At 37.5% G+C, this 12257-nt stretch overlaps 1 protein-coding gene across 1 annotated transcript; it reads left to right on the top strand.

Annotated features, from left to right (window-relative positions):
- The first annotated feature begins 2356 nt into the window (after positions 1–2356).
- Positions 2357–6404, top strand: LOC138030897 (uncharacterized). The gene is made up of 8 exons (XM_068878755.1): positions 2357–3469; positions 4050–4191; positions 4322–4485; positions 4591–4670; positions 4776–5277; positions 5418–5489; positions 5646–5796; positions 6055–6404. Exons 1-8 carry the CDS (start codon positions 2357–2359, stop codon positions 6402–6404), a joined length of 2574 nt encoding a protein of 857 aa, XP_068734856.1.
- The last annotated feature ends 5853 nt before the right edge of the window (positions 6405–12257 follow it).

Below are 12257 nucleotides of genomic sequence, written 5' to 3'. Positions count from 1 at the left end.
ATTTATTTGCTGGTTTGTTAACGCAATGTGATCTTTTATTTTACTTTTCTTAACAAATACTGATAAATAAGCCACTTTCGAAAATAATAGTTCTTTTTGTTTGTCCCTCCAAATTTTGCATAAGCATTGTTTTTGTTTTCTCTTGGGATTTACAATAGTCCCACGAGAAACTGGAAACAACGCTTATGCAAAATTTGGAGGGACAAACAAAGAGTCTTATGATATTTTCGAAAGTGGCCTATTGCATTTATTCTATATGTGGATTTGTTTTCCTGCCGATTACAGCGAATCGAAGTAATCAAAAGAAGACAATTAGACCATTATCTTTCTTGAAGTAATCACCCAATAAATAGTCTCGAGCGTCATAAAGACAACTGTCAATACTACTTAGACTACTTACCGTCACAAGTCGAGACGCACAAATGCACGAACAGCCCTGCCGGATTGTGTAACACACCCGTCGTCCACAAATTCTTTACTAACAACACGCATTCGCTAATGATACCCTTTATTTTTGTTCATGGAATCGAAGTCTAAATACCGACAAGCGGCATGGCCTAACAAGTAGCGACAGCACTTAAAGTGAAATCGTGACAAACGACATCCTTTCTTTAAATTTCCGACAGCGACGGTCAAAGCAACGTGAAACATTGTCAAAGCACCGACACGAGACCTTTTAAATTTCAGACAAGCGACATGGGACCCCTCCCCCCTGGCAGACTTGTTGCTCGTGAGTTGAACAGCGTAGACAGGCGGTGGCAAGGCCCCATATTTACCTTTTGTGGTCTCGCTCCTAACAGTCTGTTGGCGTACTGGCCTATAACTCTCTAACCACTCTTTAATCTGTTTTTCCATACATGGTGTTATGTCCTCAATTGGTAAAGGTGGTATCTATAGGTGCTATAGGAGAAAGGAAAATGGCAAATTGAGGGACAGGAGAGTACGACCTGTTTTTCGTGTGATACTTTGCTGCCCATCTGGATGTACACTTCACTTTAGAGATTCCTTGGCGATTGTCCCAAAATCCTGCGTATACTGAAGAACAGTGAATATCTCATACGTGAAATACGACACAACGTGCGTGTTTTCTACTTGTGTTGTAAGCACCGATAGGATATCATCTACATATTTGGCGGTTAATTGTCGTATAACCTGTCCATACCTTTTTAAAGCAAAAGCACAGATACTTGCGTCTTCCTGGGTACATTCCCCGGTGGACCACTGGCTGCAGACACTCCGATCTCAAATGGTAGTGTTGCTTCACCTTATTCACAGTATCTTTTACGTGAATTTCAATCTTTGTAACGTCGAAACTTGCTTGCTTCATAGACACTCCTTCAAGTTTCATACCCTTAGAATGAATTCCAAGGGTAACCTATAGGGAAACGAGAATCTCCAGAAAAGATGAATATCGCTTCTGAGAGGCTCGTCACTATATTCAGTTTTCCAGCGGAAACATCTCATGGCCAGGAATTCTGAACGCGCGTGCGCAATACATGTAGAGACTTAGAATTTGATGCCTCCTAAAGAGCAACAAAGAAATATATGACATCGAAGAAAGAAAGTTTTTTTTCCATCATCTTTTGGTACCAATTGAAAGGCGTTCGGATGTGGAACTAAGAGGCGGCCACCAAAGCTTTACTTAACCCATTAATTTATGTTGATCAAACTGATACTCGTTGCGTTTTTTGAGAAACGCTTGGCCAGGAAGATTTTTAGGCTAATGGCTACTACAAACGGTAGACAATCTTCACTATCTCGATGCTTAAAACTATCGTGTGGACTTTACCTCGACCAGTACGCGGAGATCCGGATGTGGAAATGAAAGTTTATGCAAACAATTTCAAATTACCATATAACCACGAATCGTACAAGAAGTGGTCGTTGCGTTTTTCTCGGTAGTTTTTAAAACTTTACACAAGGATAATTGTATGCAATACACGAAGAAAGAATCATACTGACCTTCCACGTAGGCGCGTACCTTCCCTGCATAACATTCGTGATCTGCGTAGCTAAATTAAACTTCACGATCACAATGAATTAAGCTCTTTTATGACCCAGAAATAAGCTCCTATTTGTCCTAAATTTCCAGCCAAATATTCATTGATCCATACATATTTTTACAGACAGGGCAAATTACACCAATCGCGCGGGGAAGGATATCCAATTCGCAGTCCACCTTTTCGGAAAAGAGCTTTGTAAAAACAGCCGCCATTTCGAAAACAAATGTCTGCAGGCTACACTGTAGCCCGGAAGAGCTGGTAACTAAGAGGCTTGGTACCTAAGCGTTTTAGGCGAGTGTTTTGTTTTATTTTTTGCACACAATGACACAATAAGCATAAAAAAATTGTGACAAATGTCAGAGGTTTACCCAGCACGCGACCCGCTGATCTTTCTATGCGATCCTCCGGAAAATTGCTTTAATTACGTCAAAAAACAACGGCAAGGAGGGTCTGAGGTTGTTTTCTGGTTGGGGATAAGGAAAAAGGTTTTAAGGAGGTGGTGCCAATTAAAAAAAGAAACTCCCGGTCTTAAGTATGTTGACATGGTCAATGGGAACATCCCCGGAAATGCATTTAAAATCGACCCTGAAAGCAAGAGAGTCGAAAAACGTTTGACTTATCACTGCTCTCAAGCATCCAGTGCAAAAGCAAATTTGAACAGGAGTGGATCCCTTTCCAAAAGGTTTGAGGATGAAGAAAAAGTTATCAAGGTCTCAATTCTTAAGAGTGATGTCATTTCGGTGGAAAAGTGGGAAGCAAGTCTTAGCATGATGGAAAGAAGACTAAAAGAGGCAAAAGAAGAAATTGGTCAGTGGAGAGAAAAATACCAAAACCTTGAAAAGGAAAAAGAAGAACTATACTATGAAATGCTTGCAGAGGTCACAACTAAATATGTAAATGAACATAACATTGTAGAAAAAATGGAAAAAGAAAACGAAAAGTTGCTGAAAGAGATTGAAAACCTTGAAAAACAATCACTAGGGGAACCTCCCCGCGGAGCTAGAATTCCAGAGTTGAAAACCCGCCAATCCCAAAACAGGAAATTAAAACAATTGAAAACAAGAGCCCAAAAAGATATACATTTTGTACAGCTATTTGGTTTGGAGCTGGAATGCTTAAAAATGAAGGACCCAGGCAGTAGCAATACTTTCACGGTCGATTTTAACAGCCATAACATGAGTGCCCAAGCAAGAAGTGATCAAAACATAACCCAATATGACAAGTTAAGCAACGACGACAAAGTAACAGTTGAAAGCATTCTTTATTTAATGGACAAATTCGGTGTTAGTGACGAATTTGTTCATGAATTGTCAATGTCTGTGGCAGATTTTCCCATTAAATCCTATCTTATTAAGCAACGAAGAGCCGAGTTGAACAGGCAGGTGAAGATCACTACAACACCAGGACTCGCTCCAGGAGCCCAATACTCTTTTAAATTGTTATTGAAAGAAAGGATCAATGACATGGTAGGTACCTCACCCAGAAAAAAAAATGGCCAGTTACCTCACAAATATTCAAAATGTTATCATAATGCAATGCAAAAAAGACCACTCCAGTTCTACACTTGGTGCCATAGACTGTCTTAGAATCACCCAGCCTATGAGAGGATCAAGAGCTGGGTGAATCGCAAACAGCTGGGAAAAAATAATAAGGACAGAATACAGTTGTATAAAACAACTTCAACTAAAGCTTTTGACACCCAAGGTAGATCTGATTTAATACCACCATATAAGACAGTTCAAATAAAACTTTGAACTACATGTATTTATTAAGACATTTTATCTCCCATAGCCTTGAGAGGTTAGTACCAATTTTTACCAGATAATTACTAATTAGCACAACAAATTCTTACATGTTTCAAGGCATAAAGCTATGTCAATAATTTTTTCCTTCAAAGTGTGCTAAAAATACCAGAATAAAATGCAAAAAAGTCAGTCGTGATCAATAATTCACCTTCATGTAAAGTACCTTTGAGCTATACATACTGGGTAAAACATATTATTCAAACTAGGTGATTTAAATTGTTTATGTTCTGACAATATGCAGATAAATGATGGAACCTTAAAGAAGGGTGAGAAAGCAAAAGTGAAAGTCAGTGGAGATGGGGCTAGAATGAGCAGGTTGACAAATTTCATCCTTGTCAGTTTCACGATTCTACAGCAAGGAGATACCATTTTGTCATCAAAAGGTTAGTTCAAAACTCAAGTAAAAATGCAATGTTTCAATAATCAAAATACAGCATCATCCCATACACAACAAAACAAGTGACTACCATTATGTAATTGAGTCAATATTATGAATAATTCTGATTTTCACAGGAAATCACACCATAGCAGTGGTGAATGGTCCTGAGTCTAGGCAGACCTTGGAAGAGTGCTTCTCTGAGGTATTCAGGGAAATAAATGAAGTCATCAGCGATGGATGCATCATTGTCGAACAGGAAAAGGTTGATGTGGAATTCTTCCTTGGAGGAGATTACAAGGTCAACATTTTAATCAAAACACAAACATTGGATAAAATAATAAAGATGAGGTCTTTAGGACTTTTTGTCTGTTGATGCTGATTTGTTGATTTTTTTTTTTAACAGTTTCTTTTACTTCTCATGGGCTTAAGTGCAGCAAATTTGACGTATGCCTGCTTGTGGTGTAAAGTGCACAAGAAAAATAGGTAAATTTAAAATTTAATAATGGTGAAATTCTATACTTCCAACATTTCCTAGGCTATAAATTTGTAAATGTTTTCATCTTACCACTTTTATCCCTCAACAACTAGAGGTGATATGTCCAAGCCTGACAGTTTTTACAACACACCACCCATGCGCAGAACCACAGATGAGTTGAGGGAATTTGCCAACAAGAAAACTGGAGAGAACTACTGCTGCTGTCACGAGCCTCTCCTTAACATCCCACTAGACCACATCATTCCTGATGAATTGCATCTGATGCTAAGGGTCACAGATATTCTTCTTGAGAACTTGATTGAGGATGCAATGCAGTGGGATGATAAGGAGAGTTCTTTGTCTGGGAGAAAAAAAAACCTTGCAGAAAAATCCAGGCATGTAAAAAACCTGGTTAAGTCAATAAACAGCTGTGGTGTGACCTTCCATTTATGGGAGAAAAAAAATGCAGATGGAAAAGGAAGTGGCACTTGGGACTGGACCAGCCTGATGGGTGATGACCGCAAGAAATTGCTCAGAGAACTACCTCTCAAGTTGGTCATCCCTACTGACTGCATCCAACCAGAGACGTGCGAGAAGGTGGCACAACTGTGGAAGGTAAAGATTAATATTTGTCAAAAAAAGGAACAAACCATTTGTAATACAGGAATCTATGTAACTATAATGTTTCCTAATCCTGATAATAAAAGAAGCTATCAATACAAAATTTACCACTTGATGTACATCTATCCCAACAGGATTTTGCTGATTTGTACTTTAATTTCATATCTTCATGGCAGCCATATACCACAGATGAGTACAGGAGAAAGGTAACTTTAAACATCAGTATTATTGGTTAAAATAAAACAAGAACTTCTCCCAGACACAGCCAATACATTAAACAGACAAAAATAATAATAACATGAAATAACCACAGGAGCTGCAATTGAGATCAACTTATTATCACCTCACATCCCACTTTTTAGGTGACAGTGTGGATCACAAAATTCACCGATCTCGGAAACACCAGAATAGGATACAGGAAAGAAAAAGTCACCTGTTACATGCATGCTGCTGCATATCATATCCCACAAATGGTGGAAAAGCACCAAAACATAAAGCAATTCAGTGGCCAAGGTACAAATATAGTTCACTATCATTGTACATTGTAGTTTGTGCTTTCACTTCTTTTCAGAATTACTCTATGCTTTCCATGTAACTTCACTAGGCATTATTTATGTAATTTGTTCAATGACAGTTACAATGATTGTGTTAAAACTCTCTTTGGGACTCCAATGTGTACATTCCTGTTTGAAGAGAATGGGGTTGTAATCTGCTATTAATAATGAGCACACTTTATATGTAGGTATTATGTTTTCTACTTCTCCTTCACAGGGGTGGAAAAGAATAATGACGATGCAAGGAGAATAATCCAGAGAAAAAGCAACCACTGTGATGACCCTGCTGAGATACTGCGCACAGAGTACCGCCTTGGTGCTTTACAACACAGAGAGAGACAGCATAGAAAGTACACAAAGCGGGCCTCTGAGTACTGGGAAGAGAGGATCAAAACAAAAAGAGGGAAGAAAAGAGGGATCAGCTACCAGAAGGAAACACCAGCCATTCAAGAATCAGTAACCACATGTAGTTACAAGTCTCCTGGTACTATCACTCAAACAAAAAAGGCTAAAAAAGCTACTGGTAAAAGAAAACAGAAAAACTCTCTGAACAAAAAGAAAAAATAACTGCTGTCTGAAAAGAATGAAACTTGGTCAATTAGATACTTCCAACTATGTAAATCTGGCCAACTTAAAGTGCCCCTAACCCCAAAATATTTTTTTTGCTAAAATTAACCTTTGCACCTGTTCGAAACGCATTGCGGCCATTTTTTCATTTTCTAACAAATCCTGCCATTTTATAGGCTTTGAAAGTTGCGAACATCCAAGCATCTTGTGTTCACAACCGAGTCAGAAGGGGAGTGGACCTATTCCTGATGTGACGTCACAAACTGATTTACATGGCATTAACTCTTTGTAAAAATGCATGCACATTAGATTGTGACGTCACATCAGGAATAGGTCCACCCCCCTTCTGACTCGGTCGTGAACACAAGATGCTTGGATGTTCGCAACTTTCAAAGCCTATAAAATGGCAGGATTTGTTAGAAAATGAAAAAATGGCCGCAATGCGTTTCGAACAGGTGCAAAGGTTAATTTTAGCAAAAAAAATATTTTGGGGTTAGGGGCACTTTCAAACATCTCTTACCACAAGCAACTGCAAGCTCTTCAGATGTTGGTCAACAGAATGTGTAAAATTACTGACTGAATAGAACGGTACTTTATTTGATTTAAGACACACAAGAGAGTTGTCCTGAGAGTATTTAAGCAACGCAAAAATACATTGCAGCAATGTACAATGTACTGTATGTGTGATATGAATACATGGCTGGTATTAAGTCCATTTGTTGCACAAAATGTATTAATTTAGAAATAAAATAGAGCCTATACACGAGGGAATAGGGTGTCTATACAAATACACATGGCCTTGAACTTACAATCATTTCTCTCCACATAATTACTGCAGAATAGTATTTACTGTTTTAGAAGTACACTGTGCCTGTAACAGGGAAAAATGCCCTGGCACTAAGATTGAAGGCTTCCTTACTCTGATGAGTCATTGAGGGCAACCTTCGTAAAATTAAAGGATAAATTTCCCTCAAATGCCCGAGGGCATAAAACTGAAGAGCCCTGACTTCCCCCATGGTACTTTTTAGGAGACCAAGAGAGGAATATTTTCATTCTAATTGGATAGAAAACCTTAATCCCTTGGCCATGGGAATCTTCCCAAGAGTCCCAACCAGGAGGAAAGTACTGAGGGAGGAAATCACCCTTCATAAAAAAAGCCACCCATCCCTTGAAATCCCCTTATTCCCAAACAAAAAACGAAAAACGTCAAATCTAAAGGAAACTTTCACCGCCAATCAACATTTCGACTTCAGATGCCTCTCCACGGCCACCCTAAGTGAATCGACTGCCATTTACAGACTTCAAAAAAGTTGGTAAAATCTCTGTTAAATGTCCACATTTTCTTTGTAAATTACAATCTCTGTAAATTTGCACATTTACAGAGATTTTGTAACTCCATAAAAAGTCTGTAAAATTTAACACATTTTCGTCCTTACGATGACATAACATGTGTACAAAATCTCAATAAAATCTATGTAAATTGAAGGAAAAATTTATAGAGATTTTATGCGATAAGTACAAAATGTCTGTAAAATCTCTTTACTTTCTCTGTAAAATTTACACGAGAAAAAATCTCTGTAAATCCATCCATATAAAATGTCAGTGTTTTCTCTGTAAAAAGTGAGTGAGAAGAATGCATGAAATGTCTATAAAATGTCTACAAAAACCCTCAAAAAACTGGAGGGGAAAAGTATGTGAAATGTTTTTAAAATGTTGGTGTTTTAGTGCACAAAATCTCAGCAAAATGTTCACAATATCTCTGTAAATTAAGTATTTAAAACCTGACAGAAGGCAGGAAATGTCAATAAAATGTCTGTAAAACTGGAGGGGTAAAGTATGTGAAATGTTTTTAAAATGTTGGTGTTTTAGTGCACAAAATCTCAGCAAAATGTTTACAATATCTCTGTAAATAATAGCATTTAAAACCTGACGTAAGCCAGGAAATGTTAATAAAAAGTGAAATGGATGAAAGGTTAGTCGATTTTACGTAGAAAAAAGAACAAGTTTTAGAGTTTGTGAATGCATAAATTTTTATTTCAAATCTAAAAATAATCATTTGTTTATATTACTTTCAATAGAATCTAAGTGTACAATAAAATTCTTGCAATAAGTTCAAAAAATAATTCAATTAATAACATCAGTTACCATGGCAACTTTTTCTACCGTTCCAAAATAGTGTCCACTTTCGAAAAAACCCAGGTCCTATGATTGCGATTTGTCAACCATGATTTAGCCGATGAAATGGTACAATGTATACTCGTGAAACTTGGGAATAATTCCACTTGTGTTTTGTCCAAAATCAAATAATTTTTCTTGCCTTAAGGCTTATGAAATTATTTGATTTTGGACAAAGCGTGTGTGAAATTATTCCCTAAATTCACTCATCACTATTTGATAACCCATACAAATTCATCAAAATAAGGAATAAAATATATGCAAGGGAATTCATTATTATTAAATAAGTATAAAAATCTGGCTTATGTTACCCCAATTACAAAATATAGTTGTTAGAAATGGGCGCGGCTTATCTGTGGGAAGATCTGAAAAAGGCTGCCTCTGGTGGCCAGTTTTCCATCTTTGCATCCAATTTTATGCCTAGTTGCGTGTACTAAGCTACATGTACAAACGTTCCGCTCATATTCTTGTTGTAATGCAAAAAAATCTATGGCAAAACTGTGTTTAAGAAATTCCTGTCAACAAATACTAGAAAAAGATCAATCATATGTCCAAGTTGGTAAAAACGATGTTCATTACATTAAAGTGCTAAAATTACATTAAAGTATTTTCCGTTTCAATATTAGTGAATAGTGAGTTAACGTTTGATAAACAGTGGATGAATTTGACTTCTAAAGACTAGACTTTGGATTTCTTTTGTTTTCTGTCAAAAAACTTTTTTCCGTAGATTTCAGCTGCCAAGGTCAGGGTGCGGCTTACCTCCGGGTTTACAGTTCACCTGCCAGTTCAGTTGGGTAATACTAGCATACTAAAACAAATTAACCACATGGATTACCTGCATGGGTGCACCTACTTTTCAAGTTACATCAAACTGTATGAGGTGTGCCACCCGCCAGTTCCGATGAAAAATACTACAAATTAGTATACTATGACAAATTAACTGCATGGTTAGACCGAATTTACAAGTTACATCGAACTGTATGAGGTGTGCCACCCGCCAGTTCCGATGAAAAATACTACAAATTAGTATACTATGACAAATCAACTGCATGGTTAAGACCGAATGTACAAGTTACATCGAACTGTATGGGGTGCGCCACCCGCCAGTTGCGATGAAAAATACTACAACTGCATGGTTAGACCGAATTTACAAGTTCCAAGGAACTGTATGAGGTGCGCCACCCGCCAGTTCCGATGAAAAATACTACAAATTAGTATACTATGACAAATTAATTGCATGGTTAGACCGAATTTACAAGTTACATCGAACTGTATGAGGTGCGCCACCCGCCAATTCCGATAAAAAATTCTACAAATTAGTATACTATGACAAATGAACTGTATGGTTAGACCGAATTTACAAGTTACATCGAACTGTATGAGGTGTGCCACCCGCCAGTTCAGATGAAAAATACTACAAATTAGTATACTATGACAAATTAACTGCATGGTTAGACCGAATTTACAAGTTACATCGAAATGTATGAGGTGCGCCACCCGCCAGTTCCGATGAAAAATACTACAAATTAGTATGCTATGACAAATTAACTGCATGGTTAACACCAAATGTACAAGTTACATCGAACTGTATGAGGTGCGCCACCCGCCAGTTCCGATGAAAAATACTACAAATTAGTATACTATGACAAATTAACTGCATGGTTACACCGAATTTACAAGTTACATGGAACTGTATGAGGTGCGCCACCCGCCAGTTCCGATGAAAAATACTACAAATTAGTATACTATGACAAATTAACTGCATGGTTAGACTGAATTTACAAGTTATATCGAACTGTATGAGGTGCGCCACCCGCCAGTTCCGATGAAAAATACTACAAATTAGTATACTATGACAAGTGAACTGTATGGTTAGACCGAATTTACAAGTTACATCGAACTGTATGAGTTGTGCCACCCGCCAGTTCAGATGAAAAATACTACAAATTAGTATACTATGACAAATTAACTGCATGGTTAGACCGAATTTACAAGTTACATCGAAATGTATGAGGTGCGCCACCCGCCAGTTCCGATGAAACATACTACAAATTAGTATACTATGACAAATTAACTGCATGGTTAGACTGAATTTACAAGTTACATCGAACTGTATGAGGTGCGCCACCCGCCAGTTCCGATGACAAATACTACAAATTAGTATACTATGACACATTAACTGCATGGTTAGACCGAATTTATAAGTTACATGGAACTGTATGAGGTGCGCCACCCGCCAGTTCAGATGGAAAATACTACAAATTAGTATACTATGACAAATTAACTGCATGGTTAGACCGAATTTACAAGTTACATGGAACTGTATGAGGTGCGCCACCCGCCAGTTGCGATGAAAAATACTATAAATTAGTATACTATGACAAAATAACTGCATGATTTGACCGAATTTACAAGTTACATCCAACTCTATGAGGTGTGCCACCCGCCAGTTCAGATGAAAAATACTACAAATTAGTATACTATGACAAATTAACTGCATGGTTAGACCGAATTTACAAGTTACATGGAACTGTATGAGGTGCGCCACCCGCCAGTTCCGATGAAAAATACTACAAATTAGTATACTATGACAAATTAACTGCATGGTTAGACTGAATTTACAAGTTACATCGAACTGTATGAGGTGCGCCACCCGCCAGTTCCGATGAAAAATACTACAAATTAGTATACTATGACAAATGAACTGTATGGTTAGACCGAATTTACAAGTTACATCGAACTGTATGAGGTGTGCCACCCGCCAGTTCAGATGAAAAATACTACAAATTAGTATACTATGACAAATTAACTGCATGGTTAGACCGAATTTACAAGTTACATCGAAATTTATGAGGTGCGCCACCCGCCAGTTCCGATGGAAAATACTACAAATTAGTATACTATGACAAATTAACTGTATGGTTAGACCGAATTTACAAGTTACATGGAACTGTATGAGGTGCGCCACCTGCCAGTTCCGATGAAAAATACTACAAATTAGTATACTATGACAAATTAACTGCATAGTTAGACCGAATTTACAAGTTACATCGAACTGTATGAGGTGTGCCACCCGCCAGTTCAGATAAAAAATACTACAAATTAGTATGGTACGACTAATTATCTTTAAATCATTGTTGCCACATGCAGATGTGTTTATTAGAAAGATATCACTTGTGTTTGATCTATTTGCCATTGAACGATGACTGACAATTTCCTCAGACCCAAGGGACAGTGAAACCTTTCTTGATTTTTGTCAAAAAACTTACAGTATATGAACAGAGAAGTCACTGATTTTGTTTCAGTGAATATTTCTCCCTTGTATTCACCCAGTTCATTGTGAGAGCATTCGACTCTTCCATAATTACCTGGTGTCTGGAACAAATTTACTTGACCCAGCTAAAACAGTTTGACTTAATAATGTTCACAAGGTACATGTATATCCAAAATGGCAATGAAACCTCTACCCTCCCAAGTTTTGACACAAAGACATCAATTATTATTCACAATTGTATCACAATTTGCAATCAGCACTGTCTGTTTCTTGCATCTCAGGAAATTCCCTCCAATTAAATTTCAATGCTCAATTTCCTTCAGCACTGCATCTTGTGGTTGAAGTACATGAAGGCCCTGGAAAAGAGTCACACCAGTCAATCAATCAATTTATATAATTTCATA

This window comes from Montipora capricornis, chromosome 13 (genome assembly GCF_036669925.1).
Source record: "Montipora capricornis isolate CH-2021 chromosome 13, ASM3666992v2, whole genome shotgun sequence".
Classification (NCBI taxonomy): Eukaryota; Metazoa; Cnidaria; class Anthozoa; order Scleractinia; family Acroporidae; genus Montipora; species Montipora capricornis.
The sequence above is the reverse complement of the archived record's forward strand: the minus strand, read 5'-3'. Positions and strand labels throughout refer to the sequence as shown.

Excerpts from the sequence above, each read along its gene's own strand:
- LOC138030897 (XM_068878755.1), top strand. The coding sequence starts at position 2,357 with ATGTCAGAGGTTTACCCAGCACGCGACCCGCTGATCTTTCTATGCGAT. Across the intron at positions 4,486-4,590 it reads TCCTTGGAGGAGATTACAAG|TTTCTTTTACTTCTCATGGG; the intron begins GTCAACATTTTA and ends TTTTTTTAACAG. Across the intron at positions 5,797-6,054 it reads AAAGCAATTCAGTGGCCAAG|GGGTGGAAAAGAATAATGAC; the intron begins GTACAAATATAG and ends TCTCCTTCACAG.